The sequence below is a fragment of the Panthera tigris genome, chromosome C1 (assembly GCF_018350195.1).
Source record: "Panthera tigris isolate Pti1 chromosome C1, P.tigris_Pti1_mat1.1, whole genome shotgun sequence".
NCBI classification, from domain to species: domain Eukaryota; kingdom Metazoa; phylum Chordata; class Mammalia; order Carnivora; family Felidae; genus Panthera; species Panthera tigris.
In genome coordinates this window covers 105641612-105664592 of record NC_056667.1, presented here as the reverse complement: position 1 = coordinate 105664592, position 22981 = coordinate 105641612, and the positions used below count along the sequence as shown (strand labels likewise).

The 22981-nt window shown below is 46.3% G+C and overlaps 1 protein-coding gene and 1 pseudogene across 1 annotated transcript; one reads left to right on the top strand and one right to left on the bottom strand.

Moving 5' to 3' along the window:
* Positions 1 to 1054: 1054 nt before the first annotated feature.
* Positions 1055 to 22981, bottom strand: part of LOC107180189 — a 68524-nt pseudogene continuing 46597 nt past the window's right edge.
* Positions 5961 to 16044, top strand: S100A10 (S100 calcium binding protein A10). Its single transcript, XM_042994143.1, has 3 exons — positions 5961 to 6084; positions 12470 to 12622; positions 15623 to 16044. The coding sequence occupies exons 2-3, from the start codon at positions 12491 to 12493 to the stop codon at positions 15782 to 15784; spliced, it is 294 nt and encodes a 97-aa protein (XP_042850077.1). The 5' UTR covers positions 5961 to 6084; positions 12470 to 12490; the 3' UTR covers positions 15785 to 16044.

Genomic DNA, 22981 nt, shown 5'->3' with positions numbered 1-22981 from the left:
GGCCTGGGAAATCTGTCTGTCTTGGTCACTGATATATCCCCATTACCCAGAACATGCCAGATATTACAAGGTACTCAGTAAATATTTGCTAGATTATAATCATTAGAATTTGCAGCTCACCTATGGTTTCCAAACCAAAGCTAAGAGTTCTGCATTTAAAAGGAAGGAATGTTGGGGGGGGGGGAACACTGGATGGCTCAGTTGGTTAAGCATCCAGCTCTTGGTTTCGCTCAGCTCATGATCTCACAAGTTCGTGAGTTCAAGCCCCGTGTTGGGCTCTGCACGGGCAGCGTGGAGCCTGCTTGGGCTTCTCTGTCAATCCCTCTCTCTGCCCCTCCCCCCCACACACTGTCTCTGTCTCTCTCAAAATAAATAAATAAACTTAAAACAAAAGAAGTAAAAGGAAGGAAGGCAAGCTATAGTCCTTCAGCTTTTGCTGCCCCAAGAGATAAATGAGCACAGTGAGCATAGCCTCTACGAAACCCTCCAGCACTCCAGAAGGAACACTGCTCAAAGGCATTTAACCACAAATCACACAGACCTTGAGCCATGGAAGGGCCCCGCTTGGCCTCCCCAGAGCTTCTGCTCCACAGAGGGAGGGACCACACAGAAGCTGGTTCTCCCGAGTAGAACCTGCTGCCTGCTGGGCAAGGCTGGGTGCCTTCACGGTCATGACCTGCCCAGAGCCTGGCAGCTAGTTAAGTGGGACAGCCACTCACTCTCCTTTAAAATTCTTCAGTGGCTCTGTGTTACCTTCAGAAACACACTCCAGACTCCTCGGTAGAGTATCTCAGGCACCCCAGGAAAGGTACCTCCTCTCAGGACCAGGGCAATTCCTGGGATGGAGGTGCTACCTCACAATTCCACGCTCTGGCACATGCTTTTCCTTCCTTTCTGCCCCCACTCAATCTAATCCCTAGTTGTCCTTTAAGATTCCTGATAGGAATCCATCCTAAGAAAATAAATATGTGGGCAGAGATGTTTATTCAAAAGTAGTCCTACTGTATATCATTATTAAGTATGGCAGTAACAAAAACTGCTAACAACCTCAATGTTCAAAAAATATGGCAAAGGTTTAATAAACTATATTTCCCTTAAACTTAGGGTTACTAGTTGAGCCACACTTGGGGGTTTGCTGTTTTGTTTTGTTTTCTGGATCGCCAGCACTAGTCTTGACCAGGCAACTGTAAATCTGTGGTCTCCACCTGAAGTGCCATGGAGGACCGCTGCAACTCCTTGTGAGGGGCGCGAACTTGCGGTGCTAGAGGTAGCAGGGCAAGCCTTTCTCTGCTTCCAGGGGCTCTTCCAAGGGACCGTACCGCTCCAGCACACAGCCCTTTTGCCAGCGAGGAACCTGGTGAAGTTCGGTTTGATGGCATTTCCCAGGATGCCCCTCCCCTCAGGCTGGACTTTCATCCACTTCCACAGCAGGTGAGCATTGTCCCATTCACACAGATCTTGCAGAACTAATCGAGTGTGACATTATGGCCAGCAGAGAGCTGCCTGATCTCCACATTGCTCCCTGGCTGCTGCCTCCAAACTGGTTGCAAGGGAAGGCCAGGATCCGTAAACCGCATGCAGCAAGCATATCAGGCATGCAGGTCGACAAGCTGAGTATAGTTGACGTCTGTTTTGCCTCACCGCGAGGCCACACTGGTGACGATGCACAGGAAGCCCTGGTACTTGCCCAGGTGAACCGTGTGCCCACCGATGACCTCATCTGAGAACTCCTGCAGAGACTGAGCACAGAGTCAGTGGTCTGGGGACACGCACATGGTGCGGGGCGGGCTGGGCTTGGCCAGGGCCCCGCACAGCAGCGCCGGCTTCAGCAGGCAGCATGGGTGGCTGAGGTTCACATCCACAACCGCATCTTTCTGAGTCTGCTGCCAAATTACCAGCACTCGAAAGAACGCCATTCTATTTGTTAGGATTATGCTGTAACAAATAACCCCAAATTTCAGAGTTTTTTTTCCTCACCCACATAAGTATTCCAGTGAAGGTGTGCCCGGCTAGCAGGTAGTTTTCCTCCACTCAGTGATTCAGGAACTCGGACCCCTTCCAGCTGTGATTCTTCCAACCCTAAAGCCTCAGAGTCTAGCAGATGGAATGAAAAAGTGTGGTAAAGTCGCCTCTTAACCAATTTGGTCTGCAAGTGACACACATCGCTGCCAGTCCCATTCAATTGGTGACTAGTCAGAGTCCCACCTACGTGTAAGGGCTGCCAGGAACGTAATTCTCAGCTGATCGACCACAGCCCAGCTGAACCTCTACACTCGGATGGGAAGAAAGCATCTTTCTGGCAGACAGGCTGCCCTCCACGCTACAGCTACAAACCCCAGAAGTTAAGTACCACTGGGTACCAGGTTTTGTTTCCACACGGAGAAGACGGACTACTGCCTGAGCAGTGGAACAATGCCCCCTGTCCCTAGCATTTAGTGCACTAGAACATACCAGAGGCCTGGTGGCTTAAACATGGCCTTCACTTTGCTCCAGGGACCACACTGCCTCAGGTTCCCATTCCTTGGATGGCTGTTAACCTAAAAATAAAAGGGCCAATTTTATTACCAGCAAAAATGGGTTTATTTGGGAACAGCAGAGAATTACAAACCAGGACAAGCAAACAGTAGGCAAGTCAGGAGAACAAAGGAGAGGACCACTCTTTTATAAAGGAAATTAGAAGTTCAGAAGGGCTGTTATAAACATCAAGTCCCTTGGAGTAAACTGGAGTTTGAAGCGTAGTGGCTTTTCGTTAGCTGAGTTGTGACAGTCTCTCACTGGCTGGGCTGTTGCTGGGGGAGGAAGAAAACCTTCCTCTCTCCTGCCTGGATGGTGAAGTGGTATCCACCTGCGGGTCCCTCTCCCTGTTCCATCTGCAATCGATGAATGCTAGGGCATGAACACTCCTCCTGCTGGCCTCCCTACTCCGTTTTCAACACGATATCCTTTTATTAATTTTCACATGCCCATTCTATCTGTTCTCTTCCCACAACTCCCCTTCCCCCTATGGCCCCACCATCCTTGCTGGGCAGCTCCAGCTCAGGCACTGCTGCCTGATCTGATTGGTTGTCACTAGTGACACAGAGTTGACTCCACTGTATGCATGTGGTTTACAAGGCACAAGTACGTTCTCAAGAAAGAACTGCCAGGGACCACTTCTTCTAGAAGGAGATTTATAGCCATGGTAGATATTTAGGATTTTACCAGTACAAAGTCACAAAAAACTGCACAAAGGCAGAGATAGCAGCCATCCTACTGACCATTTTCACCACTGTATCCTCAGCACTTAGCAGTGTTTCAGAAACCCAGGTTCTTCTGTCTTTGGAGCTGCAGCTACTAGGACCTGGGAGCCCTCAGAGTCTGGCACCAGCTGGAAGAAGAAGAGAATAAAGAAGCTACCGTGTAGTTGAATAGTTACTTGTTGAATGGGGAAAAAAGAATGAGTGAATAAATAAGCATTTTCTTGATAAATATTTAATGACAAAAGAGTAAAGTATTATGAGACAAAAATAGAAAATGTAATTCTATAATCATAGTGATCACAATTTAGAAATCTCACATCAAAAGCAAAAGTATATATATTTACTTTTTTTTTTTTTTTTTTTTTTTTTACAGTCTTCAGCACTTCTTACCCCTTCACTAAATAAATACTATCCAGCCCACCAAAGGACTAAATAGCAGTTGTCACATGGCTGTTTGCCAGTTCAGGCTCATGTGTGACAATTCTTCAAGGAAAAGTGGATGTACTCCATTGGGGTAGAGAAGGCTTCTGAGTTCATTCTTCCTACTGCATTGCATCTGGAACTTTTTCTTTGCTGCCCACTTTTCTAGTGAGCAAGTTTTATGTTTGGGGAAAGGTGAGAGAGACAGCCTGGATCCAACTCATTCTTTCTGAAATCACTTTAGGGATCAACTTCAAGAATAACCCTGGGTTCAAGTTTTAAAATCCAAATCCACCCCACTCACTGCAAATCCCCAACTTATATATAATAGATGTATAAAAAGACTAGAAAAAAAGACATAAAAAGTACTTATCTTTGGTTAATAGGTTTACAAATAATTGTATTTTCTTTTTCATACATTGCTATATTTTCTAAACCTTTTATAAGAATGTAACCTTTTTGCAATTAGATTTCAAAGTCACAATAAGTGTCTTTTTTTTTTTTTAGGTTTATTTCTTTTGAGAGAAAGAGTGCGCACACACATGTGCAAGCAAGGAGAGTGGCAGAGAGAGATGGCGAGAATCTCAAGCAGGCTCCGCACTCAATTTCACATGCCCTGAGCCAAAATCAAGAGTTGGACGCTTAACCGACTGAGCCACCCAGCTGCCCCAAGTCATTGTTATTTTTTAAATTTTTTTTTTAACGTTTATTCATTTTTTGATAGAGACAGAGCATACGTGGGGGAGGGGCAGAGAGAGAGGGAGACACTTCTGTGAAGCAGGCTCCAGGCTCTGAGCTGTCAGCACAGAGCCTGACTCGGGGCTTGAACTCACAGACCGCGAGATCATGACCTGAGCTGAAGTCGGATGCTCAACTGACTGAGCCACCCAGGCGCCCCCATCATTGTTATTTTTTAAATGGCTGTCAAATGTTGCCTCCTCCAGGAATTGTTCTGTGACTACTCCAAGGGTTAACATTCTCAAAGTATCCCCTAGTGTCCTCTACCATTCACTGGGAACACTGGATTTTGACTGCTTATCTATCTCCTGACAAGACTTGAAGTTCTTTAAGGGAAGAAACTGAGTCTTTAATGTCTGAGTCCTCAGGGCCTACCTAGCACAGAAACTAAGCATTTGTAAAGGTTTGTGGATCAAATGAAGAACTCAAGTAAGTGGGAGTGTAGAAACAGGTTGTTCTCATACTAAATTCAGTTGCATCTTCCCTGGGACTAACAGATCCAGGATTTTCTCACTCTTGACTGTGCCCTGAGGCCTGGGAAAAACTTGGGAAGCATACAGCAAGATTTTGAAGAACAGCCTCCCTAAACAGTCAGCACCAGGGTTGCATGAACCTAGCGTGAGCGAGAGCTGAAATTCAAATTGGGGTTTCCTAGCAAGAGCCAAGATCAGTCACATGGTGGCACTTAAAGGATTCCCTGAGTCTGCTCATTCCTTTGGGATCACTCACTCCTCCCAGGACCTCCCCTGGGAACAAAGGAAAACCCAGGACTTGGGACTTTTATAGCTGCTAGTAGTTTGCATTTAACCCTAACCACAATTAAAATAAATGGGGGCGGGGGAACAGTATCCATCCAGTAGGAGACACTTAGGTTTTCTCTAAATTTCTTCCAGAAATTTCTCCTAAAGGGCTTTGAGAACCAAACAAGCCAATTACAGGACAAAAAGGAGGCTTAGAAACTTTGGTCTTAACAATGTCAAGCTGAGTTTTCCACCACGTAAAGCCATCCCCAAGGAGGGGTAAATCCCTTGTTGAACAAAGGGTTTGTATCCACGGGGACAACAAGCCGAGCGGCACTCTTCATACCCCACCCAGAGAGACGGGCACCAGGAGTAGGTGGAGCGGGGCGCAGGCCACGAAGACCCTCGGGACTGAAATCCTGGGCCTAACACGAGAACTACGACCATCCTGTGGCGGTTAGGACTCCACGTGCCCCTCCCAGCAGTGTTGTCTAGAAATTAATTCCTGGACCTGTAGGTTACACCGGTTGTGGGGCAGCGCGCCCCACCCGCAGAACGTCTGGATTGAGGACTGCGCCTTCCCTCTCTAAAACCAGACCCGAGAGGAAGGGCACGGCCCAGGGCGGGGGTGTCCTGAACCATCCGAGAGCCCTGGAGCGGGGACGGACGTGCACAAGAACGCTCTCCCGAGGTGACAGCGGGCGGAGGCTGGGCGTGAGGCCCACGGCATCGCCTCGGAGGGTGTGTGCCCGCTCGGGGCGCGGGGGGACAGGAAGAGGAGGGCGGGGAAGGGGTGGGGTGAGCAGGGACCGGGACACCGGCCCAGGCTCCTCCTGCCTCCCCTCCCCACCCCCACTCCCCATACTAAGGCTCCCAGCCCGCCACGCTCTGCTCACTAGCCCGCGCGTCCCAGCCGAGCGAGCGTCCCCGCCGCGCCTCCAGCCAAGGTGAGTTCAGCCCGCTGCTCCCGAGCTGCCCCCGCCCCGCCTCCCCGGCCGCGACCCCGCGCGCGGGGAAGCCCCCCCCATCGGCTGCCCCAGCGCCGGGGTCCGCTGGGCGCCCGCCGCTCCGCGCCCTGGGCCACACCCCGGCGAGACCGGCAGCGCCCCTGCCGCGATCCTCCGCGATCCTCGCGGAGTGGAGGAGGGGCGCTCGTCCTCCGTACCAGGACCTCCGTGTCCACGCCTGGGGCCTCTGCGCTCTCCTCCCTTTCCGTCGATCTCTCCTCACTCCCACTTTCCTGCTTTTCCACTCGTCACCCGAGCTATTCGTCCCGTCCTGGCCGGCATATGCGCTCGCTCTGGCTGCAGGCTGACCTCTGTCCAGATGTGTGCGGCCTCCTCCGAGCTGGACTGCCCGGCAGCCGGCAGATCCCTTCCTAAAGGGCACTGCTCAGTCCCTCGCCCTGATGTTTCAGGTTGGGCTTCCTGTTGTTTGTATGCCAGACAGGAGAGGGGGAGGTCTATTTGTTTTCTTTATAAGCCTGGCTAGCGAGATTTGGGGGGGAGGGGAATATATGAAGGGATTTTTCTACTCAAAGGATTCCCTTCTTGTGATCTTAATTACACAAGTGGAACTATAAAGGGGGGAAGAGTAGGTTTGATGAAGGACCTCCCAACCCAGGTTAATCTGGCCCAGTGCAAAGAGACAGATAGACCTGCCCTTGGTACCTGGTCACCACTTTGAGCTTGGCCAAAGGAATGCAGCTTCCTCCAGCCCTGGACGCTGCTAACTGTCCATCTAGATTCCAGCTAACTGAAACAGGGACTCTGGCATGTTGGGTGGGGCTGGGGAGGAAAGTAGAGCGGCTACAAGCTGGGCAGAGCCCTTAGCCCAGACTCTGGAACACATTAAGCCTACACCCCCTTCCCTCCCCAGGGGAGCTGAGAGCATTGCACAGGGCGTGGTTAGCACAAAGGGCTCCCAGATCCCCTTAGTGCAGGCGGGTGACTCAGCTGTGAGACCATGTGGGTGTGGTCGGAGATGGTTCCAGATACTCTCTGCAGATGGCCGGACAGAACACTCCCTAAAGGAAAAGGGGAACTGTGCCATCTCAGAGGGCATTTTCCAAGAGGAAGTGAGTCACACCAGGACTGGCTGGCAATCTGAAGGAGAGGTTTCTTGACTGATCCGTGGGTGAGGGCAGCAATTAGACTGGCAGAGCCATGGTAAGACACAGCACTGTCGGATGATTGGCCCGAGTGCCTGCTGGCAGGTGGCCTAAGCTTCACTAGTGAGGTAGCTCTTCCCGTCAAGAGGTTTGCGGTAATTGCTGCAGATTTTTTCCCCCTGCAGCTTGAGATTCAACCTGCAGTAGCGGATCTTTACATCCTGAACTTCAGGTGAGGCCAGGCTCATGGAAACACGCCGATGGACAGAGATCTTTGCCTCCAACATGTTTCGGCAGATTGCAAAAGATAATACCAGAGGCTGGGGCAGAAATGAGTTCATATAACTCATTTGAAATGTCTTCATGCATTCTGCCCCTACAGATTCCTATCCCATTTCTATTTAATTGTCTCTCCTAAATGGTATATGCCTTCCTTGACAGCCAGAAGCTACTTTCTTCATCTGACCTATTATTTAGAGTTTATTTCAGGTCTTCAAATTTTCTTAAAGGTGCACTGGACATAAATAAAGTACACTGATTTCTAGGTGATGTTTTTCCCTGGTTTCTCTTGCAAACAATGTCAGATGGGCCCTCTTCCTCCCGTGCTTGGCCTCTAACCTTAGTCTCTTAAGCAGCCACCCCAGTGAGGTCAGGCCTTGGGCTGGGTGGAGCTGAAACTGGGTGCCTTCCTGCTTTCCAATGACAGTTCCAAAAATGTGGCTTTTTAAGAGCACTACCCACTTGGTATGCCCTTGGACACAGTACAGTCTTTCAAAGTTGAGGGAAACAATGGAATCCTTTCAGGTTATGATGTATAAATTAGCACTCTGAGTGCAGGGAAAGCTGAAATGAAGTTTTAGCATCTTTCTTAAGCTTCTCATTTTCCTGGGGACTTAACGATTTAGGAATCTCGTATCAAAAGTAAAAAGAATGAACTCACTTATTTTTTTAAACAATTTTCAACACTTCCTACCCTTTCACTAAATAACTACCACCCAACCCACCAATGGATTTGATAGCAGTTGTCACAATGGCTATTGTTTGCCAATTCATGCTGATTGTCTGACAATTCTTCAAAGAAACATGGTTGTACTCCACTGGGGTAGAGAAGGCTTCGAGGTTCTTTCTTCCTATTGCATTACATCTGGAATTTTCCCTCTGCTACCTCCTTTTTTTTAGTGAGCAAGCTTTATGCTTGGGGAAAGGTGGGAGAGACAGCCTGGATCCAGATCCATTGCCTCAACTCATTTTTTATGAATTCTCTTTAGGGATCAAATTTAGGAACACTTTCTGTGTTCAATTAAAAAAATTTCTTTTCTTTTCAAAATCTCCACAGCAAAAGAAAGGAAACCCTAAACACATTTTAAATAACAGATGTTTGTTTTTACTGACACCCTGCCAATTATTTTCTGGGTGGGCTGCAAGAAAACTAGGGTATGGACAAGACACAGAAGAGCAAAGTAAATCAGGCCTCTTGCTCTTTAGAAGTATCCTTTTTGAAATTAAGGTCTGGATCTGGGCATGGATCCAGAGCAAACATTTGGGATTGCTCAGGAGCAGACACGTTTCTAAGGAGGCTCCCTGCTACTCCCAGGAGAATCAAAATGTACATTGCTGTCAATTTCATTCTTACCAATTCATTGAGCAGGCTGTGATGGCAGGTTGCTACCTACTGGGACCCTGATCAAGGAGCTCACAATCTAGTAGGAGAAGAAACAGAAACACAATTAACTAGACTTTTTAAATAGTATGCCATTAGCTGGTGAACTCCCCCAAAGGCAAGCACCATGGAGAGAGAGAGAGAGAGAGAGAGAGAGAGAGAGAGAGAGAGAGAGTGTGTGGGAACGCACCAGCCTAACACCAGACATGCACAGTAGGTGCTCATTTTAAGAGGACAAGAAATGGAAAGTTTAATTCCCATCACTGTGACTAAATCTGTGGAGTCCAGAATTCTTTTCTATAAAGAAAAGTACACTTGGGGCGCCTGGGTAACTCAGTTGGTTAAGCCTCCGACTTCACCTCAGGTGAGATCATATCTCACAGTTAGTGAGCTCCACCCCCACGTCTGGCTGTGTGCTGACAGCTCAGAGACTGGAGCTAACTTTGGATTCTGCATCTCCATCTCTCTCTGCCCCTCCCCTACTTGCCCTCTGTCTCTCTCAAAAATAAACATTAAAAAAAATTTAAAAAAAAAAAAAAGAGAGAAAACTACACAGAGAAAGACTACAGAGTTCTGAGCCCCCATCTTACCAAGGCAAACAGGTAGGGAGGTTACACAGACATCAGAATAAAATGGTTCAATAAAAAATGAGAAAACGATGAGGTAGTTATAGCCTGTGGGGCTCACAGTGAGAAACAAAACACAAGAAAACAGCAGGAGTCAGAAAAGAAAGAAGTCCTGTTCAGGGTCTGGCCAGACCTGTTTAGCAGGACAGTTTTTCCCTGCACTCCTGGAATGCGCTTCCCTCTGAACTCTACTGATGCATTCACAGGGCCCCTGGGCCCCTTCCCCAGCTCTTCCCAGCCTCACGTCCTTCTGCTGGGCTCTGAGCTACACAGTTTTCAGTCCAGACCTGAGTGGTCACACAGGTACTTCGGGCCCTGCCAAGGGTTGTTTGTCTGACTTATTCATTTAGCAGATGCTTATTTTGTGGTTCATAGACAGAAAAATTCACAGTTCTTGACCTAGAGGATCTTAAATCTGAGAGGCCAACAGGAAACCGATTAAAGGGTGTTTCAAATACAGGAGTAGCTTGTCTCAGGCACAGAGAGGACACTGCCATCCTCTTGCCATCCTCTCAGCTGCAGGCCCAGGCCCCCATGAGAGCTTATCAAGCTCTTGCCCAGGAGTGGAGCATGTCAGGCAGCTGGGAAGATCCAAGTGCCAGATTCAGGTCCCTGGGCTTGCAACTTTAGCAGCCAATGGTCAGCCCTACAGTCTGCCCCACCAAGACCAGAGGGCTGCCAACTCCGTGGGAGAGCTCTGTGACTCCTCCACTGGCCAAGAGAACACTTCTAATCCTCACTGTCCCCGCTTTTCCTTCGTCTTACTTTAAAACCAGTGCACTGGCTCCTCCTTCAGAACAATAAGTTGCTCGTTGCCCTTTTCAGTGCTCTATGGGCACTGGTCCCCGATGAGACCATGGGCATCTCCTCTGGTGTCCAAAGTCAGTTATTTCACCTTCATGAACTTAGATTCCTGGCTAGTCACTGTTCTGCATTCTCATTTCAAAAGGTCTACCTGACAAATAGGGAGTCAGCTGGGTGCCTGCCATACTCACATACTCACGGCCCACGTGCTGAATAAAACAGCAAGTGGGCAAGGAGGGGTAGGACTGGAAGGACCCAGGGCGGGGGACTGGAAGGACCGGAGACCTGAGCATTCACTCAGGGAAGACCGGCCTCATTTTCTTGAAGAAGATACTCTAGGGTGGCCAAGATTTCTTCCTGCTTACAACTTGTGTTTCTTACAAGTTCCTAAATCGGCCTGTTCCCCTATTATAGCGGTCCTTACTCTACTACTGCGTCCCCTTTCTTTGTCCTCTGGCTTTGCAGTGCACTTTCCTTCTGCTCTGTTCTGTGAAGAAGGTGAACAGGGTGTCTGGCAGCCAGTGCAGTTTCTGGCATCTTTGGGAACTGGTTGTGAAATACCCTCCCGCTCTGAGCTTAGACACAGGTATTTTTACACCTCTGGTCTCCGACTTCTTTCCTGAGTTACTTCAGAACTAGGGTGGGTTCCCACGTCTTTCTTCCGTAGGTGGCTCATTTGGTTCAGTTCTCTTACACTGCTGGACTTCCAGAACAATCCAGGCAAGGGCAATTCCATCTCAGCACTGTGGACTGCCCTCTGAAACCACAAGGGCTGTGTAGGAAGAGAGGGGAAAAGGGTGTGTCTCCCCTGGAATTCATCTCACAGCAAACGCTGAAGCATTAATTTGCTGATCTCTCCAAGAGAACTGACTTTCAGATGAATCATCCCAGATCCCGGCATATAGCAATCTCTAGAGTAGCACATTCTTTGGCATGCTGGTTCCTGCATTTTTCTGGGGATTAAGGGGGTAGAATTTACAATTCCCTAAGTATAATTACTCAATCCCTGGGGTCACCAACTAACTCCACCTTCTCTGTAAAAGGCAGCATTTAGGAATCTGTGTTGAACACAGATCTGTCAGCTGCAGGAACCAGACTGAAATCAGCAGGGAAAGGTACGAGCCTCTCCTTCAGCCTGTGCTCAAAACCTATTCTTGTGAGGTGTTTTTGTTGTTTTGTTCTATTGTAAGTGGTATGCTACAGTCTCTATTCAAGTTAAACTGTTATCTATCCACTAGTGATCTTAGGTGGTGTTAGCCAACAGTGCTCTGTTCTGGCCATAGCATTCCTTCCAATTAAGCCAAAACTCACCGAGTTCCTATTAAGTACCGGGTGTATGCCCCCAGATCATTATACATGACTATAGTGATCTGATATGCTTCCCTTCCCTCCTTTCAAACACTTTCTGATGGAAAGCTCTTGCTCTCTGTCCTTCCTGCCAAAAACCAGGTCCCCAAAGGAGTCCTGACTCCTGTTACCTGTTCCTTTTCAAGAAACTAGATAATGAGCTTTGGGTAGCTTTGAGTAACAGCATTTTACTGCCGGAGATGCAAATATCTGTACTGCAATCAATAACAAGTTCACACCTTTGGTAAAAAATACACGCCCAGCAGACAAAATTCATTTGTAAACGGGTTGCTAAACCTAGACTTACACCGAACCAGGTTACCTACTTAACCGTGGAGGGTTGAAGTTTTCAGTATTAACCAGGCTTGACTGTGTGGGTGGTTGGTATCAGCCATGTCTAAGAGTCCCATCTGCCAGTGCCAGGAGAAAAGATGAAACGCCTGCTCTTTCTGCAGATGCTTTGTCTGTTAAACAGAGGGACGCGGACCTTGCTTTTCCAAATGATCCAAATGATTAGAGTTTTTATTCCTCATTAGGTGATTTATGCAGAATTAGTGGGCAACTAGACAAATTCCTCATTCAGAGCACCAATACCTGAGGTACCTGCTTCCATCAGCAGGGGGGCCCACCTGGGGTGAACTGGGCCTCAGAGTCATTGAACTTTAGAGCCGAAAAGGGTCTGATGGATGATCTACTACTTATCTTCCTTCTAGTTACCTACAGAAGACTGATAGTACGTGTGGCTTAAAAGTTAATGTAAACTCTTTCTTTACATCTTTTAAAAGGTTTCAACAGACCTCATCAAAATGCCGTCTCAAATGGAACACGCCATGGAAACGATGATGTTCACGTTCCACAAGTTTGCTGGGGACAAAGGCTACCTAACAAAGGAGGACCTGAGAGTACTCATGGAAAAGGAGTTCCCTGGATTTTTGGAAGTAAGTGCTGAAAGGCTCAGAAAGAACCAGACACGAAAACCAGTGCTTCTAGCCCCTGGTTGCTTTTCCTTCCTCTTCCCATCCCTTCCCTGTGGAAGCCACTAGTAGAAAGGTGTCCTTGTTCATTTATTTATTAAACATTATTGAGTGCCTCCTGTTTGTAAGGTACTGTAGGGGAAACGGAAGGTAGAGAAGACGCAGTCCTTGCCCTCAAGGGGCTTACAATATGGAGCTGAAATAAAGTTGCACATGAATCGCCACAAGACAAGGTGGAGTCACCTGCGTCCACTGAGACAGAGTCACCGAAGAAAAGCCTCTTACCAGAGAGTCATCAGCTAGGAAATGGCCAACTCAGGTCATAAACCTGGCACTGGCATTGCCACATTCTGGTCATATCCACTCTGAGCAACTTTGCATCTCTTAAATCCCTTCAGATAAGGACTTTTTAAAAATATTATTCCTACTCTATAAAGGAACAGTGTTAAGCATCTGCTGACTGAAAGCCAAGCGTCACTCCAGAAATAACTGCTTTTCACATTGAAAATGCTATGAGATTTAAAAAAAAAAAAAAAAAAGCTATGAGAACACAGGAGCGCAACTTGAGTTTGAAAGACCGACGGCTCCATCAAGACTGGAAGAAGACTCTGCCATCAGCTCTGACACCTCACTCAGGACATTAGGCTGCAAGGCACAGTTGTCCTTTTACATCATAGGCCCTCAAGACATGGTTGTTGCATTTAACGGAAGGTGAAACATTATTTGACAAAATATGAGCATGAAATGCAAGTCCCTCTTTCCTTGCACTACTGTGCTTGGTGCAGAAAATGACTTCAGCCTCTAAAGGGTGAAGGGAGATGATGGTAAAAGGCTGGGTCCTGTCTCCTGTCATGTGCCTGGTGGATAGCACGTTAGTCAAGCCCCGACTCCTGGCTCAGTAAACAGGGTTTTACGGTACATTCTGATTTACACGTCGTCAATACCAGTTAAGTAAACAGGTATAAAGCCTAATGACAGTCTCATAGCTGCAGTTACCACAATGCCATCCCAGAAAGAGCTAGAATATGCTGTTGCTCTGCTTTTGCACACCCTCTGGTATAGCCCCAGACCAGAAGTCTGTCTCTGCCCTCATACTGGGCAGGCAACTTTGGCTTTCTGGGCCTCAGTTCCTGCCCCTGAAAAATGAGAGGGCTGAGCATGATTACCTCCATGCTTCCACTTTTTGTGATCCTTCCAGGCAAGCATAAAATGCAAGGACATGTGTTCATTTTAAGCCTGCCCACCACACAAAGGCATTCCCCACGTATTAAACCCTTGTGCTTTCTTTGGTTTTTCTGGTTTTTTTTAAATGTTTATTTATTTTTGAGAGAGAGACAGAGCATGAGTCAGGGAGGGGCAGAGAGAGAGGGAGGCACACGATATGAAGCAGGCTCCAGGCTCTGAGCTGTCAGCACAGAACCTGACACAGGGCTTGAACTCTGAACCGTGAGATCATGACTTGAGCCAAAGTCAGATGCTCAACCGACTGAGCCACCTAGACACCCCCTAAACCCTTGTTAATTGTGCTGTTGCATATGTTAGAAGCCAAGATGAATATCACATGAGACACAGACCCTTGCTCCCTAAAGGCTTTGTAGCAGAAGAAACATAAAGGGTGTGTATAATACTGAGTACTGAACATGGTAGTGTAATTTATTCCAGGCACGGGTCATAATTCTGGGCTGAACTGACAAGAGTATTTTGTTTCTAAAGTTGACCCCTTGTGTCATCCAAATTTCACTCCTTCAGACCACAACCAGGAAGCTGGGGGTGAAGCCAGAATTAGCTGAAACCCACCCAAAGTGAAGACAGCCACACAGAGGGGGTTGTAGTTGATGGCTTAGGATGGAGTCTACCATCCACGAGTAGGAAACATGCTTGCTTTATTGTAGGGGATTTCTGAGTGCAGGATGTACACATCCAGCATACCTGAGACACTGAGTGTGCGATTCCTCACTCATGTACGCGATCGATGGGATTACACAGACTTTCCCTGAACACTTGCACACCTCTAGGAGGCCATATTTCCGCCCCCCGGTTGATGGTCTGGACCCTGTGGGAGCAGCCACACTTTCCCACCTCACTAGGTAGGACAAGGAGTGATCTGAAACTTACTCCCTAAACTATCTTCTGAGATCTTTTTGTTTTTTTAATTTTTTAAATGTTGTTTTTTTAATTTTTTATTTTTGAGAAAGCGACAGAACATGAGTGAGTGAGGGACAGAGAAAGAGGGAAACACAGAATCCAAAGTAGGCTCCAGGCTCTGAGCTGTCAGCACAGAGTCTGACGTGGGGCTCGAACTTACAAACTGTGAAATCATGACCCAAGCTGAAGTTGGACACTCAACTGACTGAGCCACCCAAGTGCCCCCCACCCCACTTTTGGTAATTAAAAAAAAATTTTTTTTAATTTTTTCTTTTTTAATGTTTAGAGATTTTTTTCCTTAAGGAGTTTCCTTTTTCAAGGATTTGACCACGCCATTGGGAATAAACACGTGTTAAGAGAATGTAGGCTCACACTACAAAATGGGAAGTTTAGGGTGGTTCTTAGGCAGACTCCTGTGATACTGAAAATTGTGGAAACAGCTGAACTAGGAGCAGAGCAGTTCACAAGGTCATACCAGGGTCACGGTGGCAAGCACGGTGGACTGAGAATTAAAAGGCTTGGGTTTAGCTTGTCTGACGTGAATCTCCTCTTTCTAGAAATAGGCAGTTCCTAAGATCCCTGTAGTTCTACGAAAGAATGCCACGGAAAACCTCTTTCTGAGTTTAAAATATCCATTTACTGAAATGCTCTCTCAAGGCAGAAAAAACACATGTAGGGGACGTCCAAAGACCACTTACAACCTAAAACAAGAGTTCAGGTAATGGGAAGACTCTATTACTGGTTGTCAGTGGGACAAACCAGAGAAGCTGGCCACTGCAGCCACTGACTGATAGTTCTTGCCTTTGTTCTTCTTTGCAGAATCAAAAAGACCCCCTGGCTGTGGACAAGATAATGAAGGACCTAGACCAGTGCCGGGACGGCAGAGTGGGTTTCCAGAGCTTCTTTTCGCTGATTGCTGGGCTCACCATCGCATGCAATGACTATTTTGTAGTTCACATGAAGCAGAAAGGAAAGAAGTAGGTAGGCAGCACTGAGCCACACTCCCACCCAGAGAGTTCTCCTGAGGGCCTCTCAAGGAGTCTGCCCCGCAGCTGCCCCCCTCCACCCAGTATAAAGGATTCCATGAGCAGATTGGGACCCTCAGAAAATGTATACATAAAATGCAACCCCCATTTGAGAAGCAGAGAAAGTAAAGTCAGTGAAAGCCAGATAAGCTTTTGATTTTTATATTGCCTGCATCCTCTTGCCCTCAATAAACAAATTCTTTTTTTAGTTCCTCAGTTGGGACAAATGTTTGTTTCTCCTTCAGAAATGCTGGGTCCCCACTTTATTCACAAGAAGTCTGCATGCCCGTGGGCAGAGGGCACACCATAGAGCCAGCAGGGTAGGAAAGCCTTCTCCACTGAGGCCTGGGGTCTGACTTCTCTGATCCATCTGCCCTTGTAGTTATGACCTACCAGCACTTCCAGAAAATACCCTGATTTCATAATTATGGAGCCCAGTCTTGTCTAGTTAAGTCAGAGCCTTCCCAACAAGTACCTGGAACACCTGAGATGTCAGAGTCCAGTTTTCAGACAAAGTTTCAGCAAATTCTCAGGTAGAAATAAGTCCATAAGACAAGATCAAGACACAGAGTGTGATGCTTCAGTAACAGCTCATTAACATACACTGAGTTGGCACGAGAGGTCATGATTATATTGAGATGGCAGGAAACAGGCCAGCAAAACTTACACAGTGGGGCGGTCCTTTCCTATTGAAAATGAAGTGCCAGGGGCGCCTGGGTGGCTCAGTCGGTTAAGCATCCGACTTTGGCTCAGGTCATGATCTCGCGATCTGTGGGTTCAAGCCCCGCGTCAGGCTCTGTGCTGACAGCTCAGAGCCTGGAGCCTGTTTCAGATTCTGTGTCTCCCTCTTTCTCTGACCCTCCCCTGTTCATGCTCTCTCTCTCCGTCTCAAAAATAAATAAATGTTAAAAAAAAGAAAAAAAGAAAATGAAGTGCCAGTACTGATGTCTTAAAAGCCAGCAAAATATTTCCCCCAACCCTGTCTGTCCCTATTTCAAGCTCCAGCATATGTGCAGTACATGCTGTATGCTTAATAATAACACAATATTCTGTTTTATGGAGAGATGATGTAGGAATTGGCACATGAAATTGTTCCAATTAAATAGGTCAGTGAAGATGGAAACCTTTGTTTTTATGATTGGACATATCAGCATAATTCTCGGGAAAAGTTCAGTAGAAGGAAAAGCATGCAAAAGGGAACAGGGTAGTCCAAAACTAGCTTTGGGAAAAAGAAATCTGTAATAAAATCAAGGTCAAAGATAAAACTCCAACCATTTTATTTTGTCTCAGGCATCACATGAACAAGGTAAGACAACTTGCAGCTTTGCAGCTATGGGATTCCATCTGGTTTACAAAGAGATTTATTACAAGATATTAAATGGAGGAGGGGAGTTGGCAATTGAAGAAACTGACCCCAGGAAGTCATCCTGTCACAGAACTCGGCCCCCAAGGGGGCTGCTGAACTGGGAAGCCCTGGCTACAACTGGCAGGTCCAGAACCACACAACCCAGACACCCATTCCCCTGCCTCCTTCCACACAGCACTTGGCTCCACATCCAAGGCTCAAAGAAGAGCATCTGGTTAGCAGAACCACAACCCTATCAGAGCCCTAGCTTCAAGGGAGCCTTGAACGTTAGCAGTTGGACGATCTACATCTGCCACACTGGTGATTCTTAATTCTAAGGGAAGTCTTCCAACCTGTAGGTTAAAGAAACCATGGTTCTCCAGAAAGGAGGCTCTAAAAGATACACTCTGACAGGTACAGGGAACGGAGAAGAAACTGACCCATCACAGTCAAGCAAACCATCTCTTTGTCTACAGGAACGTGTATCAGCCCGTATTTACCCGTTAGTGTTCACCACCGGCCTCCTGGGGCAAATGTGTTTACTGGGGCATGATAAAATTGGAGTTCAGGGCACCTGGGTGGCTCAGTCAGTTAAGTGTTCAAATCTTGATTTTGGTTCAGGTCATAATCTCAACCCAAATGATCTCATGATCTCACCTTGTGAGATGGAACCCCAGGTCGGGCTCTGCACCGACCGTGCGGAGCCTGCTTAGGATTCTCTCTCTTTCTCTCTGCTCCTCCCCTGCTAGTGCACATGTGTGAAATAAATAATAAAAGAAATTGGTGTTCAATTCACAAATGGGCAAGTGAAACTGTAACACGGAGATACTACTGTGGGCTCAGATGTCCCCAGATCCACAGCAAGCTTTCACACTCTAAACCTCTTTAGCCCAGGAGAGAGGATTCTGGGGGATAGGGCAGAGGAAGTATCCACTCATGTTCATAGTGGGTATGGAGATTCCAAAGAAACTCTCAAGCAATGTGTTATTCCTAGGAGATGACCCCAGACTCTCTGGCATTTCAAAAAGTACCAAGTGCCAGGGAATCATCTGGGCCACTGTGTTCAGCATATGTGTGTACATGTTGGAGCTGGTAGGGGAAGGGGAGAGTAACACACTTCCGTTATGTTAGCCCCATGGCTCAAAACATATAGTTTTGAGCTAGTATAAGGAAAATAAAAACAACATTTATGGTTCAAAACCCTACAGGACTCTCCATGCCAACATAAACACACAGATCCCACAATCTGACCTACTAAAACAGCCGTCTAGGCTTCAAGAGCCGCAGCCTAATGACTCCCAGAGGGCAAAGCTGCGATTATGCCAACAGCCATCAAGAGGAACCTCTGGAAAATTCCACTCATTCTGCTACACAGCTGAGTTGTAAAAACAGATCCTGCCCCTCTCCACACCTAGTCATGAAGAAAGAATGGGTGACAGTGTGGAAAGTCAGTTTCCAGCATGCTGCAGAGCTGACCCTGAAACATAGCTCACTTTCTTGTACCCCATGCCCCTCTCCAAGCCCCCTGAACATGAGCCAATTAATTACCTGTGATTTAATACTTTTCCAGCCAAGCCATCTCCATGGGAGACCAAGGGCAAGTATATAAACCTCTCTCTCAACGTGACCAACTTGAAAGTGACTGTTCAAGTATATTCCCCAGCTCTTAACCCCAGAGGGATACTTGTAAAGAGAAATTCATTCTTTTGGCAGATATTTACGAAGGCTATCTATGTGAATGACACTGAGCAAAGTTTTGTGTTGGATACACAGACGCCCACAGTGCCTGTTCAAGATTACAATCTGTTGAAAGATGACAAAGCAGACAAAAAATTAAGTAACAACACAACAGATCATCAGCAACAGTGAGATGTGACAGGCACCCATGGTCACTGTTGACAGGAATGTAATTTACACAGTCTTTGTGGGAGGCAAAATTTGGCAATGTGTACCAGCATCCTTTAATGTGTTTTCTTTGACCCAATGTCTCTATTCCCAGGAGAATTTATCTTAACAAAGTAGCAAAAGATCGTTACAAAGATTCATACACAAAGATATTTGATGCAGCAATCCTTAGAATAGCTAAAATATAAATACAACTTCAAGGTCCAATAAGTTAAGTATAAATGTATCTGGGATGCTATATAACTCATGAAAACCATGACTTTGAAAAATATTAAATAGATGGGGAAATGTCTATGTAAAGTAAAGCAGGTTGCAAAATTGGTGTATAATGTGATTCCTTTCTTTTTAAAATATGTGTGTCTACCCACAGGCCAAAGACTAAAGGAAATATGCCCAGCTGTATTTTAGTTTCTAAAGTAGGAGTTACTGTTGGGGAAACTTGTCTCCAGGAAGAAGTTTATGAGATTATTTTAATTCCACCCCCCCCCCCTTTTTTTTTTAAAGTAGGCTTCATGCCCAGCAAAGAACCCAGTGCAGGGTTCAAACTCACGACCCTGAAATTAAGACCTGAGCCAAATCCAACTCTTGTTTTTGGCTCAGGTCATGATGTCAAGGTTCATGACTTCGAGCCCCAGGTCTGGCTCTGCTTAACCAACTGAACCACCCAGGAGCCCCTGTATGAGATACTTCTTAAGCGTTATCTTACTTAGCTCTCACAATAAACTTGTTAAGTTTTATAACATACATTTTTTTACAAAGGGCAAAACCAAGACACTAGTAACTACCCCAAAGCACCATAGAAAGTGATAATGTCAAAATGTGCTCAATTGTTTTTCTTTCTATTGTGCAACTGTCTCAGAATGCTGTCTGCGTAAATTAAGTATCAAATAAGTTATACTATCAAAAGAGTAAGTGATCATTATGCGCGGGGCAAGACTAGGCAGAGAAGATTACAGGTAAGAGGTAGGATGTTATCTGGTCTTTGAAGATTAGAAAAAAAATCAGATAACAGTTAACATTTATTAAGCTCTTACTATGTTCTAGTGCCATACAAGTACTAACTCCTTCGTTCCTCCCAATAACCAGTGCTGTTACCGTTCCTACCTTGCAGGTGATTTGACCAAGGTATGGAGCTAATAAGTGGTGGAGGCAGAATCTGAACCTAGACCATCAACAGTTTTAGCCACTCTTCCCTGCCACCTCCCTGGACATAGTAATGATGGCATAAAGGAATGCCCACGACACAGTTCCTGGGAGGTTAGAATGGAGTATATTCATGTGAGAAATTACATGTGGATGAGATAGAAAAGGTAGGTGATAAATGAATGACAACTGGGAAATAGTAAATGATATGTGAAATGTGGTGAGTGAGGTCACTGGATTAAAAACTCTACAAATCTAAGGTTTGGATTATCTCTATTCCTTTGGGAGACAGAAATAATCCCCTTGTCTAATAGGGGGTGATTGACAATAAATATGTTCTTGTGAATGTTCTTCCCACTTTCCTCCAGCACTCACATTCCAATCACATTCCAGCTTACAAAAGATAAATAAGGGTAGGGACTTATATTTATCTTTCTAAGAAACAATGAAAACAAAGAAGAAAGGAAAAAAAAAAAAACAGACCTCTGGCAAGTCAGGTCAAAATGAAGAGAGGGAGAAAATCAAGATAGAGCCACAAGATCTGGGTGAGGAAGATGCCTTCATGGAACACTAATTCTTGTTTCCTATCAAGATTCCCACTTGGCTGAAAAACGATATGTTCACTCTGACTATAACTACCCTATATATTTTTTATGCATGAAAGTGGGCAAAGTCTGGAAGGAGTTATGTAAAAGTAAAAATGGTGATGTCACTGGGGCACCTGGGTGGCTATCCAACTCTTGATTTCAGCTCAGGTCATGATCCCAGGGTCATGGGATCAAGCCCTGCATTGGGCTCTGTGTTGAGCTTGGAGCCTGCTTGGGATTCATTCTCTCTCTCTCTCTCTCTAATAAATAAACAAATAAAAATGTTTAAATGGTGACGTCATTAACACTTTCTTTAATATTGTTATGCATCCTTCCTTTAAATAAGATTGACCAAAGGAGGAAAAATCATTTCAGCTAGCTCTCTGGACCACAGAACTTGTACTGTTGAATCTAAAAATCTTATCTGTCATGTTTCCTGAGCAGCTAATCAATGATCAGCCCTGCACTGAGGCTTCCTCCTGCAAAGGTTCAACCTATTCATTTCAACCTCCTCTAGGCACATCCATCAAGGCTCTGAAGAGCATTAACAGTATTTAGCCTCAAGCCAGTTTCTATACAAGGAGCAGGATTCAGCTTGGGTCTCTGTGGGGAAGACTCTGTTCTGTCCTACCCTCAATCTGGGTGAGTCAGCACTCAGAGCCAGGTTTCTTGGCCTTCTTACAAATTTTTCAACTTATGAGGTAGGTACTGTTACTGTTCCCACTTTACAGGTGATTTCCTGTAGTGAAATTTCCTTTCCACTATGTGATTTAAAAGCACCGAGGAAGTAGCAAACAACTTAGAAAATGTGGTCGCTGGTCTGCACAGGGTTTACAGTCAGGTGGAACAAGAGCTACACATATCAACAGTGCGTGGGTGACAATGTGAGGCAAAGACACAGCCTGAGTGATGAGTGGTAAATGCCGCCATTAGCACCGAGTTGGGGGTGTCATGGAGAGAGAGGATCCAGGAGAAAAGAACAGACAGGAAGATCCACTTTGGGCACGGCAGGGTGGGAAGAGCAGAGAGGAACAGAAAACATGGAAAAGGCAAGAAAGAGCAAAGAGGCCTGGCTCGGCTGGGATGGGTGTGCTATCAGATGCAGGAAGAGAAGGACCTTGTCATTCCTGGAGGCGGGGGGGGGGGGGGGGGGGGGGGGGGGGGGGGGGGGGGGGGGGAGAAGCAGGTAGGTTTGAGCAAGGGAGGGACATTTCAGCACAATTAATCTGACACACTATGACAGACCCGGGAGACACTGGAGAGATGCCGACCAATGAAGAGCCTGCTGCTTCCCCGGGCAATAGTGACAAACAACCCACCTCAATATGCTGATCTGCAAAATTCACAAGATACACGTTAAAGCAAAAAATAAAGCTCAGGACAGTGTGTGTCTCTCTGTGTGTTGTCAATTAAGCCACCATTTGGGGGGCGCCTGGGTGGCTCAGTCGGTTGGGTGTCCGACTTCGGCTCGGGTCATGATCTCACAGTCTGTGAGTTTGAGCCCCATGTCGGGCTCTGTGCTGACAGCTCAGAGCCTGGAGCCTGCTTCGGATTCTGTGTCTCCCTCTCTCTCTGCCCCTCCCCCGTTCATGCTCTGTCTTTCTCTGTCTCAAAAATAAATAAACATTAAAAAAAAATCTAAAAAAAAGCCACCATTTGGGGGGAAATGATAGTGGAGAATACATGTCCATAATTAAACAAGAAACTGATAAAACGGGATGCTTCCAAGAAAAAACAGGATAGCAGGGGAACAGGAAGTAGGAAGGAGAATATTTATGTGTCCTTCTGTATCATTAGAATTTGAATCCATGATACAAAAAATTTAATAAAATTTTACTTTAAAAATTAATTGGTTGTGGGGCACCTGGGTGGCTCACTCAGTTAAGCATCTGACTCTTGATTTCAACTCAGGTCATGATCTCACTGTTCGTGGATTTAAGCCCCACATTGGGCTCTGTGCTGACAACACAGAGCCTGCTTGGGATTCTCCCTCTCTCTCTGCCCCTCCCCCTGCTTGCATGTGTGTGTGTGTGTGTGTGTGTGTGTGTGTGTGCGTGCACGCACACACACACGCACACACTCGCTCTCTCTCAAAATAAAGAAAAAATACCTTTATAAAAAATAATTCATTGCTTTTTAAATGTTCTTGAGAACTATCCTGTCTTTAGTAAAT

Coding starts and splice junctions, on each gene's coding strand:
- S100A10 (XM_042994143.1), top strand. CDS start 12,491: ATGCCGTCTCAAATGGAACACGCCATGGAAACGATGATGTTCACGTTC. Junction 12,623..15,622: donor AGTTCCCTGGATTTTTGGAA/GTAAGTGCTGAA, acceptor TCTTCTTTGCAG/AATCAAAAAGACCCCCTGGC.